Below are 19,787 nucleotides of genomic sequence, written 5' to 3' on the forward strand. Positions count from 1 at the left end.
TGTATGGATTGTTATAAGAGCCCTAAGAGACCCCAATAAAATTATCTTTACAAAACGTTGACTCTTCTCACTGCATATTTCTATAACTTAATGCTGACGAGTTCCACCCAGATGTTTGCCCATTGGGAAGTTTTCAGAAAACAAACAAACATATGTAATTAATCTTCTCCTAAAAATAAAGGCTCTGTAATAGGTGAACTTTTCTAAGTAATGAAAACTAGTAGGTTTTTCTCATTTACTGAAAAATCTCTGGGAACTTTGATTTATAATAAATCAACCAGCAAGCAAATTTCATTTTGTTCTTACTTTTGTCACACAGGTGACTTTAGTTTCTGCTTGGCAGATACGAATCAGAGTCGAGTCGTGGCAAAAATATATTACTCATTAAGCTACACTGAAATTTTTTATTCCTTCTAAAAGTAAAAGGTTAACATCAGAGCATAGGTTAATGCTGCATTTTAATGTAAACTAAGTAGAAGGAAAGTTCTGGCAGTTTTAAAACAACCATTTGTTTTAAATGACAATTAGGTCTTTTGCCATAGACTCAGACTTGACTTCTCTAAACAGCTATCTAAAGTGACTCCACACTCTATTCATTTCAGTCTCTTTTCTACAGCATATCACAGGACAAATCACTTTCTAGAAAATCCCCCCTAGCAAATTACAGAAAGTCTCTCCTCCTTTGACATTTATGATACAGTGCTCTCCAAGTTCATTTTCGAACGTTTGTTCCCTTTATTCCTCGTCTTTCCTCCTAAAATGTAAGCATTCTCACGTGTCCTCAGTAAACTTTTGTTTTAAAATTAGAGATAACAGATTGTTTTCCATGACTATCCTGACACTCCCTTAGATTCTCTCAGCCTTCACTGACCCACCAGCAGTCATAGTTTTACTCTCATCTCAATGAAGGGTCCACAATCAACATGATTCTTAAGTTCCAGAGGAGCAATCTAAGTTGCTGACTGCGTATAAGCACCGGGGATGTGTTTCTATAAAACAACCAAGCCTAAATTAATTGGTTTATTTCTCCCATATATTCTTTCATAATCATTCCCATTTTATTTAACTTTAACCCTCCTAAAATCTATTTTCATAGTAAAATCCTGTTTCTTTAACCACTATTATTACACTCACATTAAATGTCAAAACACTACAAAACACGTGTGGGGTTACATAAAGAACATCACATATGAAGAAAACAAGGGGTTATCAAAAAGAAAATACCAAAATGGATCTCAGAAGAGACTCTGAATCTTGCTTTTGAATGTAAATAGCAATATAATGTAAAGCAAATAGCAGATATGATGAAGTAAAGAGCTTGGTCCATTTCCAAGGGCAGACAAGAAGACAGAGTAAACTATTAAAACGAAATGCACAAAGCCTTGAAGTTAAAGAGCCAAAAGGAAGAATACACTCAGCATTTCGCAAGCTGGAAAAAAAACTAAAGGAAAAATTGAAGTCTCAACTTTCTATATTGAACAACTCCTTGGACAAAATATTGAATGATACAAGAAGCATCCAAAAATAATAAGAAGAAGATTAATCGAATCTATAGCTATCATATAAAAAACAATTAGTGGGCATTCAATCATTTCAAGAGATATCATATGATCAAGAACCTATGGTATTGAGGGGAAAGTTCAAGATGCACTGAAAATATTAGTGAAAAACAAGGCTCTGTGAATTGATGAACATTAATTAAGATGGTTAAACAAACTTACATAGTGCTGGAAGCATTCCTGAATCTATGTCATGAAATTTGGAAGACCAACTAAGAGAGATTCCTATTTGTGTCCACTCCAAAGTAAATGATCCAACAAAATTTAGAAATTATCAAACAACATAATTAACAACATGCACAAATAAAATTTTGCTGAGGATAATTCAATAATAGATGCAGCAGTACATTGATGGGGAGCTGCCAGAAATTCGAGTTAGATTCAGAAAAGGATACGGAATAATGGATATCATTGATAATGTCAGATGGATCTTAACGGAAAGTAAAGAATACAGAAAGATGTTCACTTGTGTTTTAGAGATTTTTCAACTACATTTGACTATATGGATCATAACATTCTGTGGATAATATTAAATAGAATGGGAATTACAGAACCCTTAATTGTGCTTATGTGCAACCCATACATAGATCAAAAGACAGTCATGGGAATGAACAAGGAAACACTACAAGGGATACGATTAGGAAATGTGTGTATAAGAACTGTATCCTTTCACCATACTTTTTCTATTTGTATGATGAGCAATTAATCTGAGAATGTACATTATTTGAGGAAGAATTTGCCAAAAGGGTTAGTGGAAGGCTTATTAAAAAAAACATTTATAGATAACACAACTTTGCTTGCTGAAATGGATGAGGACTTGAAGCAATTATTGATGTAGCTCAAAGACTGCAATCTTCAGTATGGATTACAACTCAGTGCAAAGAAGAAAAAAATCCTCAAAATTGGACCAATAGAACACATTTTGATAAATGGAGAAATTATTGAAATTGTCAAGGATTTCATTTTATTGTGAGAATGATGATGGCAACATATGTACTAATGTGCTGGACACAAATGATGTATGTACAGATTGTGAAGAGTTGTATGAGCCCCTAATAAAATGATTATTAAAAAATATATGAGGGAAGGGGGAGCGTGGAAGGGGGGAGAGGGGAAAAAGGAAAATGAGGAGCTGATTCCAGGAACCCAAGCAGAAAGTGAGTTTTGAGAATGATGAGGGCAACGAATGTATAAGTGTGCTTTACACAATTTATGTATGTGTGGATTGTGGTAAGAGTTGTATGAGACCCAATAAAATGATTTAAAAAAAAGAAATTAAATGATGTATTGCATTGGGAAAATCTGCTGCACAAGGCCTCTTTCAAGTGTAAAATCGTAAAGATGTCACTGTCTAACTAAAATAATGGTGTTTACAATCACTCTCATGTGCATGTGAAATCTGAACACTGATAATATTACTGCAGAAGAATTAATGAATTTGAATTATGGTGGTGGCAAAGAAGACTTAATATATCATGGACTTCCAGAAGACCAAACACACCTTTCTTGAAAGAAGTACAGGTAGAATGCTGCTTAGAAGTGAGGATGGAGAGAATCGGTGTCATGTATTTTGCATGTGCTCTCAGGAGAGATCAATCTCTGGAAAAGGACATCATGCTTGGTAGAAGGTGGGAAAAAAAGAGGTAGATTCTCAACGACGTACTGACCCCAACATTGGGTCAGAGGTAGCAATCATTGAAAGGACACGGTGATGGTTCATTCTGTTGTACACAAGGGCATTGTGGGTCAGAACCGACTCACTGGCACCTACCAATAACAGCAAGAGCAATGAAACATACACTTTCTAAACATGTGGAGTCTTTGTGTTGAAGAAACAAACTGGACAATATAATTTAAATCCAAAAAGTTCTCTAGAAGTGGGAAAAATGTTCGATACAATTGGGCTCTTGGAGAAATTCAGAAAGGGATACTTTAATAGCTAATAAATATCTCAAATGCATTTAGGAGTCTCTTAACTTCAATATATCTGGACATTATGGAAGCCAAGTCATTCAGCCTGTTGGGCTATCACCAGACAGACTTTGAGTTTAAAAGGTATGAAATGCTAAGTAGCTGGGTAATATTTAATTAGCAATACATGTGATCAAGTTTTATAGTACTATTTTTTTCTAAGTGAATCAAGCAAAAACTACCCATTGCATTAACATTAATAAGATATTCCCTACATTTATAAAATTGAAATAGAGGACTTGCTAATTTCTTATTAATGTTAAATAAACTAACAAATAAGTGCCTACCAAATACGGGAGTAGAACAACAAAGAGACCCAGTACTTGCGGAGTTTCTACCTTATACCCCCATAAAGCAGGCTTGGGTAGGCGTAAACCCACAGAAAAGATTAAGATAAAGAGAAGAGGGCTCCCGATGTCTCCATGAGAACCCTCTTAACCACTTCTACTGCGTGTCCAGGGTACCATTATGACCTAGGGGGCTGGTTGAGCAGTATAGCCATGCAGCATCTAATTACATGTGGTTGTTACATAATCTTATGTCAACTTGAAGTGTCGGGGTGGAGTCTAGCCTGTCAGTCAGGTCACAGCTGGATCGTGCCTCCTTGTGGACATGATCTCCACATAAGGAGAGTCCTGGGAACCTCCCCTGCTCTCTCTGCTTCATCTTCCTGCTGGCAAGCCACTTAGAGCTGTCTGAGACCTGCCAGGTCCCTGAAGATGTGTCCACTGCCATCGGATCCACAGACTTTGCACCCACCAGCCTGTGATCTTCCTGCATTCTGCATCATTGCATGTCGCTGCATGAGTCTGAAAAGGGATTTATGGACCAGTATCAGACTTATGGACTTGATCTGGACTGCTCTTTCACGTTTGCTTGATATATAATGACTTCTTGACATACAGCTCTCTCTTACACATATATGAGTGTCTCTGGATCTGTTTCTCTAGTCTACCCAGCCTAAAACATGTCTTACAATATTATAGCAGCAACGTATGGCTCCTTGGCACTGTGTAAGGTACTTTATTTCAAAATTCTAAATTAGAAGGTAGGCAGCTTTCAGGGTAAGTAAAGGGTAAGGAACAAGAAAAAAAGTCTCAAGTATAGATAAGTATAGATGTTGAACATTATAGATGTTTGTTTGCAAATGCACAATACATTTTTCAAGTCCATTGAAACTTACCTGCCGCCAAAGTCTGTCCTGTTTCTGGAGCACTGGTTACACAACCAACGGAATTGCAGAGAGAAATAGTAAAATTGTACAATTTGTAAGGTTTCAATCTGTGTACAATGTAAGATAGTTCTTGGGGTTTCACACTGTATAATACCTTTAAGGCCAAAAAAAAAAAAAAAAGATAACATTGTTAGTGTGAAAAATATACCTTGTCATTCAAAGTTCCATGAATTCAGACAGAGAGAATTATTGCCAACTACTGTAAGAAAAAGCTTTTATTTTTTTTCCTGGAGACTCTCAACAAGCCAGAATTTAATTGATAATTGTACAATCACACTGTTTTATGAGGTAATAATCCAGTTCCTGAGTGGATAAATGAGGAAACCAAGTTATTGCCTCATAAAGCAGCATGGTGGTATAGTTATTGTCACCAATGGCACACATAAAGGATGGTGACATTGCCATTGTTATCATGAAAAACCCAAACAAAACCCTGGGGTTGGCCAAAAGCATGCCAGGGCAGTAGTGCCCACATGCTGTTTGATGGAGTTAGTACAGAAACCCGTCACAATGGCAACGAGGTCCGATCATACACTTTCAAAAAGAAAGGTGGAGGGAAATACCACAGAAAAGAAAAGAAACCTATTACTGAGCATCCACATGAAGCCATTTTTCAATTATCTTTCTTAAAAAACAAACATCTGTAAATTAGATCAAGCCATTGCTTTCTTTGAAATACTCTTTTTAATCATATATTTCAAGTGAAAAAGAGGGGGAAAAAGATGTGAGAAAGTCGGAGAGGAACACCACAGTTCATAAACAAGTCACTAAGCTTCCACAGTGACAGCTGCGCCTGTCATTCTAACTGGCATGGATCAAACAGAACTATGTAGACGTGCATAGGCTGTGAGTACAAAGGTCACTGCTGATACTAAGAAAAAAAACTTTAAGAAGATGGAGAGTATGCTATGAAACATATTTTCAAAAACTATGATTTCTTCAGAATACTTATACACAGTTATGTTAAATAATTTTCCATTATAGGTAACTATGATGGTTAGTAACTTTTACAGTAATCTTCTGGATATCACCCCTCTCCCACTAGCACTCCCTCACCGTTACCAAGCGATGCTGACTCAGTGACCCTACAGGACAGGGCAGAACCGCCCCTGTGGGCTTCTGAGACTGAGACTCTTTACGGGAGTAGAAAGCCTCATTTCTCTCAGGGGATCTGCTCATGGTTTCAAACTGCTGACCAAAGAGTAACCACTATACAATAAAATTCATACGAATATGTGCCTGAATGTTAACCTTAAACTTTCATCATCTTTTGAGTAGTTCTGGAAAACAGTGGGATTATAAGACAGATTTTTATTTACCTAACATTTTTTTCCAAAATAGAGTTGGCTCCAAAGATTCTAAAAAAATAGATTTTATATAATTTTCTCACATATCAATTGCACTGAGAATTCAAACATTGAAGACCTAATTATTCATTCATCTCTCTAAATATAAAGTGGTTATTGAACTACTGGAGATGTAAGCTTTTTCTTCTTCTTCTTCTGTGCAAGTTGCTTTAAAATTTTCCTGAGGAAAATAAAACCTTGAAATAGTCTAAGCACTGAGCATAATTACAAAACTTAATCCACATACGGCAAATCTAGTGGTGCTTTCAGGAAAGACTTTCTGGAACTCAAGTTTAAGGAAAAAGCAAAACATCCAAAACCTTCCTAATTAATGTAGGAAGTGGAATCACTTGTAAAACAAGTGATTCTGGTAGTAGCGATGCCTGATGGAATGGAATGAAAGGAGAAACTTCAGATTGCTGCTATTTCAGCTCACTGCCGCTTCTCTACGCGCAGTCGTTTTGTTTTCTATTTTTTAACATTTACAATTTCCCAGAGCTTTTGGCATACAAAATCATCGCTGCATTATAGACTTTGCCTTCTTCATACATGCAGTAAGTTGACACAACTTGAATGATCGATACAATTTAACATTTTCCACGGGATAAACCATTAAAGGATGGGAAGATGACAGACCAGGCATATGTTCTAGAGTCTAGAATACCGAAAATCCCTTCAAACAAAGACAGGAGAAACCAAATGACGGTTAAAGCTGACAGTCCTGCAACCCTGAGTTTCAAAGGAATGGATTAAGAAGGAGAACCAATACCCATCAAAAGAAGCACGTGAATGAAAACCATGAAGAAGGAGACACATGGAGACACACTACTCTCTCAAGCCGGCGCTCTACTGCCCAAGGACTCCGGGGCCATCAGAATATGCCAGCCAGGCTTTCTCTTTTCTTATTTTTAAAATGCTTCCCCTTCCCTTGTTTTTGTTTTGTTTTATTTCTGGTGTTCAATTGTCTTCTTTTCTCTTCTTTTTTTCCCCTCTCGCTCAAACTCTCACATAGTGGAAACAGCGATCTTGTCCACACTAGCCAGCCACATCTACCCCTCAGGCCAGCCCACTTACTCCCTCCACTTTCTCCTGCCTTAGTGAAAAACATACAACCGCCAACAACCACCTCACTTTCCCTCAATTTCTCTATATGAAAGTCTTTCACTAGACCAAGTGCTGCCACAATAGCCAGCCATGTAGCATGCCCGGCCTGCTCACTCAGCTATATCAAAGCAAAATAAAGCCATAATCCAGGACAAAACACACCAACATCAATTAACCACAGTTCTAACAACACAGTATCTCTGATACAAAAGACAACCTCAGTTTATGCGCATACATGTACACACTAGGGACCAAAATACAGATACAACCATAACCAAATCACCCTTCCTGTAAAGAGTTCAAAGGAATTACATTGTTATAAACTGGCGCAACAGTGGTGTCTGAACATCTGACTTCTAAAATGGAAGAAAGAATCCGACTTCACAAGAGTTGATGCTGACAGGACTAAGTTCAGATGTGCTTTTAACCTGCCCACCTTCCTTCTGACTCCTGACTCAACTCTTCTACCCACTGCATTCTCTACTTTTCAAAGATCCAGAGATGGCTAGCATGATAAAAAAAGTATTTTTAATAAAATAAAACAAGCCAATGATTGTTAAGATGTTTCTGGAATTCACAGATGTAGAAAAGTAAATAAATACATACAGAAGGAGGTGGGGAAAAGTATTCCATGGAAGTGTGACATCCTATCCTGATATTACAACCACTTCTATGTATTTCTCCTGCCACATTCTTAGACAAAGATTTCTTACCAGTCATTTTTTGATATAGGAATTATCCAGATATTTTTGATCTACCAAGATTTAAATAAGATACACTCAGTTCAGTTCAGAAACATAATTAATTATTGAGAAGGTAAAAAGAATTACTTTAATTAAACCACCGATTTAATAATATGAATGAATATGTACTTAGTTACAGACCAAGGAACAATGACTAACAGAACACGAGAACTGCATATTTTAATAATAAAGAAAGGTGAGTTGTCTCCTCTTACCATATGTATTTAGTCTGTGTGCTGAGCAAATGACACAAAATACTGGACACTATAAGGAAAAATCCGGCATCAGGATTAGAGCGAGGCTTTTTAACAAGCTGTGATATGCAAATGACACAACCTACCTTGTTGAAAGTGATGATTTGAAGCAATAACTGAAAGCACTGAAGCTTTCAGTATGGATTACAAATCACTGAAATGAAACCACAATCCTCACATTTGAGAATGGAGAGAGATTGAAGTGGTCAAGGGTTTCATCTTGCTTAGATCCACAATGAGTGTGCGTGGAAACAGCGGTCAAGAAATCAAAGGTGCCTGGCACAGGTAAAGAGCTGCTGCGCAAGGCCTCTTTAACGTGTTGAAGGGCCAGGATGTCACCTGGAGGAATAAGGTGTCCCAGACCCAACCCAGCATCTGTTCCACCACCTCATATGCATGGAGAAGTTGAACACTGGATAAAGAAGACTGATTAAGAATCTATACATTTGACTTATGTTGCTGGAAAAGAATACTGAAAGGGACATGGACTGCCAAAAGAACAAATAAGTCTATTGTCTTGGAAAAAGTACAGCCCAAATGCTCTAGCAGACTTCCACTCAGATATTATGGACATCTGATTAGGAGAGACAAGCCCCTGGTAAAGGGCATTTTGCTTGGTAAAGAAGAGAACAATGGAAAAGAATAAGGTCCTCAATTAGATTAATTGACACAGTGGCTGCATGCAACAATGGGCTCAAACACAGCAAGGGTGAGGACGGTGCAGTTTCGTTCTGTTGCACAATGGAATTGTACCATGAGTTCGAAATGACGTGACAAAATCTAACAGCAACCTAAATAGATGATGGTAGAGGAAGAGGAGCGTGCGAGCGAAGCAAGTAAGCACGAGAAAAAGAATAAACGGATGTGTCTGGATCCTTCCAATTCAGCCACAAATACTATTTCCCCGCCCTCATTAAATAATAGCTACTTGATCATGTGAAATGTCATCTAATGTCAAGAGTAATAACAAATAATGAAATGAGAACAAATATTTATCAAGTTCTTCCAGCTCCACAGGGATCATCGAGGTACGCAGAAAACCTCCAGTGGAAGAACACCTGACGCACAGAGGCTCAGGAGACCGCGAGGGGCTGAAGCGAGGGGCGAATTCAAATGATGTCATATGAAGGCTGATTTTTATCCCCCGTAATGCTGGGGGTTTCCTGTTTTGTTTGGCTCAAGTAATTACAACAATACAAGTAATCATTGCTTTGAAACTGTGCTTTACAAAGAAAGAATTGTTTACAAAACATTAAGAGTTGTCCAAACCACAAAACAGAACTTCCAGGATGAAGACGACATCGCACCTGACAGTTAAAGACCAAAGGTAGTGGTTATAACTGGAAGTTTATTTTAAATCCTTAATATAATGAATTGGTAGACTTTGATTTTTAACTTAAAAGATATGTATTGTTTTAGTTATGTTTTTATTGCAGGATATAGTTGCAAATTAGCATTATACCTAGGCTAATGGAAATGTATACCAAGAAATCATAAATAATTCATCATCGATATTTCTTTTTCTGGTAGTAAAAAAGCATGCATTTTATATAATGATATATATGCATCATTCTCCACTGAGGACATTTAGAAACAATGTCAAATTTACTAGCAAGGATATTTCTAGGGCCTGGATAATGATCATTTCCTATTTCTCACCAAAAGAAATCTTGAATTCTTCAAGAAATGGCTGGTTTCAGGCATGGGTAGGATGTATACCAAATAGATTTGGATATCTTATCATTACTGCATATCAAGGAAGTGAGCAAACACAACTAGAGTTAAATTGGTATAACTAAGGACTCCCACTTCCAAATATATGCCAACTGGTCATTCAAAATTAATAACTGCAATTTATTTAAGTTCATAATAATTTATTAAGATGTATGGATTATTCATGATACTTTTCAAGTTGGTAACCGATGAAGGATGATAAAGCACTAGTTAAGTGTCTTAAAACACATTTTCATCATGTCGGATTCATAGCAAATCTAGAGGACAGCTGGGAGCTGCCCAGGGTATATGGGGTGGGAGTGGAGGGGGCATGTCTTTCTCCCAAGGAGTAGCTACTGAATTTGAAATTCCAACTATGATGTTAGCAGCTAAGCACTTTAACCACTATGTCGCTGAGATTCCTTATTATCTCAAAAATGTATATATCAATATAAATTTATATATTCTGATACATCTTAATTTTGAAGTTTCAATGAATGGGACATAGACATTAAGCACCAGTGGCTAAAAATCACAAAAAAGAGATGCTTCAATTTTGTATCCTTTCCATAGTCTTACCAAATACCACTCACAGTCTTACAAAATGAATTGATTCTGGGTTTGATCTAGCTACCTGTTTCAAGATAATATAGATGCCTGAACAGTTTGTTGAATTGCACCATGAGCATGTAATCAGCAAAATCCAGAATATAGAAAATGCTACATGTCAACCAATCTGGGTACCTCTGCAGGGATAGCATGAGAAAGGGAAAGGAATAAAAGTAGATTTTTAGATTAAAAAAAGGCAACATACATTTAAATGTTAAGCAATGGGCAAGTACAAATTATAGTTAACAGGAAGTGCATACTAGATACAAAAATTTAAAAAGAGGATGTCTTTAATTAATCAGGATAAGAATTTGTTATAGGGCAGGGAAAGCGTTGTGACCATTTGTTTTTTTTATTTCTTGTTTTATTTGTCGACTTGGATGGCCTTTCCTTAACCATTAAACTCTACATTTCAGTTGTGTGACTATTTTTTGCCTGCATTTTATTTAATAATACTTTTTTAACTCAGAGAAGATACAGGAAGACAACAGAAGTAGATTGAAAATTTAGACTAAGAAATGAACTTGGGGTGGAAGCAAAAAGAAAGAAAAATAACAATTGCAGAAGGAAATAAAAAAATTAAGTGTGTTAATTAGAGTACTCTAGTAAAGAACATGGGAGTAAGAAACATGAACAAATTTTTTTACAGAAATAGAGTTTAAAAAATAAGCAAAGAGTAAAATGATTGCTATAGCAGACAAAAATCCAATGGATACATAAAGATTTTTTAATAATTTTAAGAAGAGATAGCTGTAGACTATAAATGGAAGTCAGAAAAATAATGGGCATGCATAATTGGTGTCCCTAGTAAGAAAAATAAACAAAAGGAAATAAAACAATCCCTTAAAGTTACAATTTCAGAAAAGTTCCTTAAATACTAGACAATTGGGGCTACATGTTAAGTAGCAGTCCTCTGTGCCATGGAAAATGGTCTCAGTGCAGTCACCAGCCAAGTTCTATCCTCTCACTTTTTGAGTCAATGCGGACTCTTAGCAGTCCGACAGGACAGGGTAGAATTGCTTCTGTGAGTTTTCGAGAGTATAACTCCTGTGGGTCTGGTGGGTTTGAACTGCTAACCTAAGGTTACCAACCCAACTCATACCCACTACACCACCAGGGCTCCTCCGTTTAAAAGTTATGATAAATTCTATTCTTCCACACATTTTCTAAGAATATATAAATGAATAAGCACACTATATGTTTACTTATATTCCAAAAAGATTAAATGTAATATAAATCTCAACTGACTTTTTATTAAAGAGTCTTGGTGGCACTGTGAGTTCGGCATTTGGCTGATCACTGCTAGGTGAGTGGTGAAGTACCACCAGTTGCCCAGGGGAGAGGATTAAGATGTCTACTTCCATAAAGACTTGTAGTCGCAGAGTCTATAGAGGAGCATAATGTTTGAAACTACTTGAACGTCAATGATTTAATGCATTATTGAAAGTCCAAAAAATATGTTTGGTAGTGTGCAGCTACTGAAAGCTGGCTTCTTGTCAGATATATAAGAATATACAGCAAATGTTACAACGTAAAAATAAAACCTATGAGAGCCCGAAGTCACTCAGCCGGACTGCCTTGTTGTTCCGGGTATCATCAGCTTCCTGCCTTTGACAGGGTGCAGCCACCACTTGTCGATCACTATTTACTAGATTACATTTAGTTTTCCTTTTCTGACAAGTTTTTGTCACACATGGGCTCTGACTTACACAAATTTTACCATAGTATGTTAAGGAACGAACTTTACTTTCTAAAGGAATACGTAGCGGGGTTAGGGTGGGGGACTGTTAATCTCTTACAGAGTTCTGTAACCTCAGAAAAAAATGGCAAAATGAAGTAATCATTCAATTCTGGAAGGACATTAGTTGAAAATCACAGTACCTGTGAATAAGAGGTCCCTGGTCTAGAGTGTTGAGGCAGCTGCTCTGGCATCATACCGATGTCATACCTCACAATTTCTCCCCTTGTAGCATGCGTGGCTGGCTTTGTCCAAGATATGTTCAGAGAGTACGGTGAGAGAGGGGAGACTGAAGGAGGGGTCATGAAGACAGGTACTACTGACAACAAAAACAAAACAATAAATGCTGTGTTTACAAGCTTGGACACTGGATTCATAAGCATATTCTTTTTTTTTTTTCTTGGAATATCCCTTGTCCTTGTCCACTACTCTGATTTTTAAAAATAAAAATCATGCTGGTGTATATAAATGAGGTTTACTTTTTAAGATTATCGGTAAGAATATTCTCCACCTTCATAATATTCACAAAGGCATTTTTGATGCATAAAATAAGGTACTATAGGAATTTGCTGATGTTCATAATGATAATTAGTAGATAACCAACCAGGAAAATACAGGTCATATGACGTACTTGAAAGATGGACTCATAAACTACATCTCAATCCACAAAATTCAGAAAATGCATAGTAATGTACCAGGTTTCTTATGTAAAGAAAGATTTCAACAGGGAACACTGGTACTAGTTAGAAACAGGCAAATTTTAAATGTTCTAAATAATCCCAGAGGAAACTATTAAGTTTGGGGCATATCTTGATCGAAATATTCAGGGTACCGGCTCATATATATTTTCCTCCTGCCATCCTTGAGGTCTTAATATGGATTTTAAATGTGCTAACCAAAGGTATATTATCAAAGGACCTCATCACACTTCCATTAGCCAGTGACCCATAAGATTATGAGGGTCCAGTATTACAATTTCACCTATTACTTTTCATTCCTGACCTTGACTTTCCCCTTCCAGAATGCCATGCCTCATCACTCGTGCTCTCCTGGTGCTGTTATTTGTCCAAGATGGCTGGTCGTCATTAAGAGATGCTGAAGCACAATGCACATTTTATTCATGAAATGATTCCCTTGGACATCAACCTAAAACTACCTTCACCTGCCACAGTCCTAACAAATATAGGTCAGGGCTTGGGTTTCTTTGCATATACACAGGTTCAAAGCACAATAAGAGATATTCTTTTCCTGACGGATGGTAGAATTTGAAGTATTTTAAATGTAAAAATTAAGGTAAAGGATTTTAAAATCTTATTTGTTGGAATAATGCTAGCATAAAAGTATTTAATTTTTCCCTCTGCATTACCATATTGTCCACTGTTCATAAAAAACTGTTACAGATTTTCATGTCTAGGATTCTGTTGTTATGTACCATTTAGTACCTACATTATTCATTGTGAGAAATGAAAATAAAAATCATATATAGGATCTTGATCACTATTATGTTTTTCCATTTAGTACCCAAAAATCAAACCAAACTTCCTGTCATCGAATATATTCCAACTCATAATGACGCTCTATGACAGGACAAGACTGCCCCTGTGGGTTTCTGAGACTATACCACTTTACGGGAGTAGAAAGTCTTGTCTTTCCCCGTAGGAGTGGCTGGTGGTCTTGAAAGACTGACCCTGTAGTTAGCCGCCCAGCATATAACCCACTACACCACCAGGGCTCCTATTGGGCTACATCTTGAGTAAGATAATATATGTAGCTAACCCACTTCAGGATCAGATATAATTTCTAATCATCTCACCCTCCAGTCCTTGAAATAATAGCTAAATCATTTACTTTTTGTGACCCCAAAGCTTCTTGCAAATAGTTTATTATGTTTAAGATCTTTAGGTATTTTTGTAATGTATTAATTTTTTTCCATTGGGTATACAAGCTTGTAATGTTTGTTGTTCAAAATGTACTTTAGCGCTGTTGGATTTAGTTTGAGGCCATGCATGATTCTTTACCTGATTCACTTGTTCTTCCTGATGTCCAAGCAGAAAACACACTACCAGCCATATTCACAGCTAAGACTCTAAACTCATATTTGGTATATGGATCCAAGCCACTGATGACTGTGGTTGTTTGGGGAGGCTGTAATGCATTTTCACTGGCTGAGTCTGTAAATGGGTGAGGACGGAACCAGCCACTGTTCTGAAAAACTCTTCTTTCTGCAGGCACAGTTTCTCCCGTAGAACTGGATCTTTTCATGTACAGTTCATATCTGATAATTATTCCTAGAAAAGTCAAGCAGTGAACCAAGTGATTCATTAGACAAATTGGCTTGATTTTTGGTAGGGGGGGGGGGGGGGGTAGAAGTAGGGATAGGCTGGTAGATGAATGTTGGCTCTTCATTTTCCATGTGGCAAAACTGCCTGTCCATTGCTTTAGCAATCTAGCTATTTACCAAGAAACTAACCGAAGGATACATGAATTATACAATAGTTACAAGAGCAAAGAGTCACATTGAGGACTGATGTGAGCCTGAACCAAATGATAGCATTTTCAATAGCATTAAATGCATGAAAAAGCTGAGCAATGAAAAAGGAAAATCAAATAATGGATACATTTGATTTTTGGTGGAGAATATAGAACATATGTGGACTGCCAGAAGAACAAACATCTGTCATAGACGAAGTACAGCCCGAAGCTCCTTAGAAGCAAAGATGACGAGACTTCATCTCCTACACTTAGGGCGATGCATCAGGAGGGACATGTCTCTGAAGAAGGACCTGATGCTTGGTAAAGCTAAAGTCAGTGAACAGTGGTGTGGATTAACACAGTGCTGTGGCCATGGGTTCAAACATAGAAATAATTATTGTCTGCAAGGCAAAGCACAAGGCAATGTTTTTTTCTGTTGGGCACAGGGTCATTATGAGTTCAAAGCAACTCAAAAGCAACTAACCATGGGGGAAAAAATGAAGAAATGTTTACAATAGATAATCACTCTATGGTCAGTAAATTAATATTTTTAAAGATAAAGGGTCATCATTTCTATTAAGTCATAATTTCTATGAAGTCATTTTACCTTCAATTTTTATATTATAAAATGTGGGGATTACACTTGACAATTTAATTTAAAGGGACCTGGGTGCACTGGGTCAAGCCATGGGTTAGTAACCAAGAAGTTGGCGGTTCTTATCCCCATGCCGCTCGACTGAAGGGTGGAGAAGAAGTCCGCGTCCATCGAGATGGACAACCTGCAGGAGCCTATGGGACAGCTCCGCTCTGCGCTACAGGAGCGCTGCAATGTGGGATGAACTCGGTGGTGCCCGAGTCCTGTTCACATATCCCTAGTGAATGACTTCAAACGCCTAAATAAGGTCTCCCTTCATAAGTGTGATATTAAATTATTTTTTAAAATCTATGAATGTGAGCCTGGCCTACCTATATAACCCTGGGTTCAGTCATCTAAGTATGAAGATTAACTTAATGGAGTCAGTTAACCTATAGACGGTGAAAAAATGATTTTACATTTCTTCTTGTTGAAAAGAGAAAATGTACCCCTCATGAGTGCTCTAACTCATGACACAGTCAAATCAAATGCGTTTCATAAATGAGTGTCAAATTGTAAGCAAGATTTCTGTGGGTGGCAGATGTCATTAAAATAAAGTTAATGCTAGCCTTTTACAGAGTAATGTAATTGAAAGTTTTATTAGATTAAAAGAAACATACTTGTCCCATTCACCAGAACAAATAAGGCCATATGTCTTTAGAAATCCAAAAGTCTTCCACCCTACAGTCACACACATGAATGCAATTGTCAGACTCAGTTTCCAGGCCCAAATTTCCTAGATTCTCCTTTGGGTTTTTCCAAAGAAAGGGACACCAGGCTTTGGGTGCTTACCATTTGGTTCCAGCGGTGGTGACCATTCTACATGAAGTTCTGTGGAACTGATCTTGTGAACCTCAGGTGGGCTCAGCCTCTGGGGAGGGGCCTGGGCTGTTGTCACTGTCATGGGCAAGCTACTCAGACAGCCCCCATTAGTGCAGGCCTGCACAGAGAAACGGTAGGTGGTGAACGGAAGCAGATTCCAGATCGCAGCTGCAGTTCTCTGACTTTCAAAGGGAGCACATGCTTGGGTGCCATCTAACCGTGCACAAGACAAAATGTAGTTTTCAATAGGACCAGAATCATTTGAGGGTGCAGTCCAGGTAAGCTGCACAGAGTCTGAGCTTACAGGAATGACATAACTTAAGTTCAGGCTTCCCTGTGGGACCCCAGATTTTGTCCTGTAAGTGGCAGCTGCACTCCTTGTTGAACCATGCGCACTGGAGGTCTTGATGTAATAGGAATAGACGGTGTATGGAGACAAGGCAGTGTCCAAAAAGTATTGAATATCTGAAATTAAAGAAGAAAAAGAAATAGTTAACATCTAGATTTAATAAGGGATCATTTTAATTACTCTTCAGCTATATAACTTATATAAACATAAGCTATGCCAATCCATTATTTTGAAAGACAGTATTAAAAATAATACTGATTCTTTACTTTTACTATACAGCATAGAGTAAACAAAAGTGACATTTTAGTCAATATTTAGAATTTATTTAAGCTCTTATTTTTCTCTTTATATTCTAATTTCTTTTAAAGGCAGAGTAAGAATTTTTCTGGTGCAAATATAACTATGTTTCTCCTGTAAAACTTTTATTTTTCAAACACATGTAGATCAGATGAGAGTTCAGCATAGTATGGTCAAATCTGTTCACTGGCCAGCATTGTGATGGAAACTTTCCATGGAAACTGTATGAGATTATGTTTATCATTGCTTTAAGCCACTACATTTTGAGGCCCTTCTTATCAGCAATGGGGAATTTACAAAGGAGAACTTACGGGCAAGTAGAACTGTGTGCATGAAGCATAGGAAGGACTGTGCAGAGAAAAGGAAAGATTAGAAGAGACTGAAAAACGCAGGGGATGGAAATGATCAAGTAGGTGCCTGAATCTCTCCATTCCCTAGAAGATCAATAAGTACAAACGCCAGACGAGCTGCTGACGTTCTTGCTGAACAGGCCTCAGGAGTGGGTATCCATCATGAAGGGAGCCCCATTGTTACATGCTGATGCCAGCGTATGTAAGGGCACTTCAAACTGGAATAACGGAATGCTTTATCAACAAGAGCCTGATTTTAATCCAAAGGGTTCTTGGTTTCTCAAATACTGAAGACGGTAGGCGGTGAGAGTCAGTGAACATACTCTGGAGCTTTGATAGGGGCAGCCAGGTGACAGTGCAGCCTCCAGGCAGGCAAAATGGATGGTGGACCTGGAAGGTAATCTCAGACAGTCCTCAGCAAAGCTCCTGAAGCCTCAACAATGTTTTAAATAGATGCGTTCAGCATCTTCACGTTTTCTTATGGCACCAAGTACGGGTGCGTGAAGATATGACCCGCTGCTGATCCCAGCTTGACTAGGGATTTATAAACATTATTGTAACTTTACTTAGGCACATGTGATTGCTGAGAACTTTCTAAGGTGCCCAATTATCCACGTGAAAGTAAAATCTTGCCAAATGTCAAAGTAATAGAATTCTGGAATCATGATGCTATACTTTTTCTTTAAAATTATTTAAATTCAGTATAATGCTTTTATGAAAAAATGTACCAAAAGTTTACTATTTGGACTAAACTTTGTTAACAGCACTATAAGAATTGCCTCTATAGATGAGAATAGCAATAACTATAAACCCTAATTAATCTCTTTCAAAGCACATAATTATTACAAATCACTAAAAAGTATATTCAAGCTGATATCTAATACTCTCTCCTGTATTAATTAGTTGGCTTTTTTCATTGTGAAAAAAAGCAGGAAATTGCTAAGAAAACTCATGTTTTCTAAGAACATGAGTAACCTGTAAAGGCCCATATCAATTCCCTCCTAATTTATTTTATTTTCTAAACTTCAAATTGACATGTATTGAGGAGCAGAATAAAGTGTGTAGAGAAACATACTAAGCAAGCATGATTAGTGAATTGAGTATTGGTAAAAGAACAGAGTTTTACCTAGAAATAGAAGAAAGAAAGCTAGTCAGGAGCTTCCACTGCTCCTCAATATGTAGCTGATATATGTTACCTACATACACACCGTAATGCATGCCTTGTCTCAATCTAGTTCAGTATTCTGAAAAACTGTCTTTCTTACCCAGGAAATATTCTCACAAGTTCTATCTCCTTCTTACTTCCCCTGGTATTCACAAAACAAAGCATATATCATAGAATTGCAACAAATATGTTTGATGAATTAAAGATACACTATCAGTTTGGGAGAGGCATATACTCCACTAGATGATCTGCTGGTTATATATGGGTAGTAGTTACCAAATAATATCATTCCATAAATTATTCACATGGCCAATAAACTGGTTTGAAAGATACAAATTGAACAAAACACTTGTCGGAAATTGTACAGTAGCACGGCTAATAGTACCATCACAACTGGTAAAGGAAGGAAAGTCCACTGTCTACATGAGGCAGAGAAAGGTTGCCATTACTATACTTCTGGAATACAATATCCTTTTCAATGACTACTATAATAAGTTTAATTTATCATCTGTATCCCATATAAGATTGTTCAAATGAATTTTTTTTGTTAAAAATAAGGGATAGTCTCTGAAGGTTAAAAAAACACTGGCAGTGTTCTATTTAACATGTCAAAACTCAGAACCTAATTAGGAAAAAAAAATATCAACACCAGATTTTACAAAACCTGGCATAAACTCAAACTGGAACTGGGAAGAAACAGAAGCTGACGAAAACTCAAAGCTGAAGACGCCGCATTTGAGAAATGTAATACAGCCCCACTAGATGAGACGAAATTAGAGTGATAATGTAATCAGATGAGACTATATATTTAGGTAGAAATGTTGTATGAATTAAGTGAAAGCATTTGCAGTGACATATATAGTATGCTCATTAATGCTGTCACAAAAATAATATAAGAGTTTAAATAAATACACAGATTTAAAAGACTAATACATCAAACTAGTTTCTTCCCTTGGTCAGGATAAAAATTATCTCCTCTAACTCTGAGTTTGATAATATACTTTCCGATCACAAACATTTTTAAAATAAGGACAATAATTCGAACCCTTCAGCCAGCACAAATATGTGAAATTGAATGACTTCCATACTTGTCTGTGGTGTGCCTCAAAAGGCATCATACACCAAAGTTGCTTGAATTTCCTGTACATATTTTATTTTCTTGTATACCCCCATGTCTTTTTGCACACAGTGTCTTCCAGGAGGACCCTTCTTTCATTACATATCTGGCTAATTCAACTTACACGTCTCCTCCTAATTGCACAGCATGAAAAGATTCTCGGTCCCATCTCTATCTACACCAGCAAAGGCATGTTTACCTGTCTTCAGATCCCGACCAGGGTTTTCTTAGTGAGCATAAGGACAGACGGTTGCACACGCAACACAAACTGAAAAGGTTGGCTGGTCCTAACTCCTCCACCGGAGAACAC

The 19,787-nt window shown here is 37.3% G+C and overlaps 1 protein-coding gene across 1 annotated transcript in view; it reads right to left on the minus strand.

Annotated features, from left to right (window-relative positions):
* The window catches only part of USH2A (usherin), a 949,135-nt gene that overhangs the window by 694,945 nt on the left and 234,403 nt on the right, over positions 1–19,787 (minus strand). Inside the window, exons 16-19 of the mRNA XM_004700145.2 lie at positions 16,170–16,664; positions 14,290–14,559; positions 12,415–12,587; positions 4,714–4,858 (exon numbers count right to left, since the gene is read on the minus strand). Coding sequence (XP_004700202.1) covers positions 4,714–4,858; positions 12,415–12,587; positions 14,290–14,559; positions 16,170–16,664 — 1,083 coding nt within the window. The remainder of the gene's footprint in view (positions 1–4,713; positions 4,859–12,414; positions 12,588–14,289; positions 14,560–16,169; positions 16,665–19,787) is intronic.

This window comes from Echinops telfairi, unplaced genomic scaffold, assembly GCF_000313985.2.
Source record: "Echinops telfairi isolate 266 unplaced genomic scaffold, ASM31398v2 ScPeMD7_7424;HRSCAF=8462, whole genome shotgun sequence".
Classification (NCBI taxonomy): domain Eukaryota; kingdom Metazoa; phylum Chordata; class Mammalia; order Afrosoricida; family Tenrecidae; genus Echinops; species Echinops telfairi.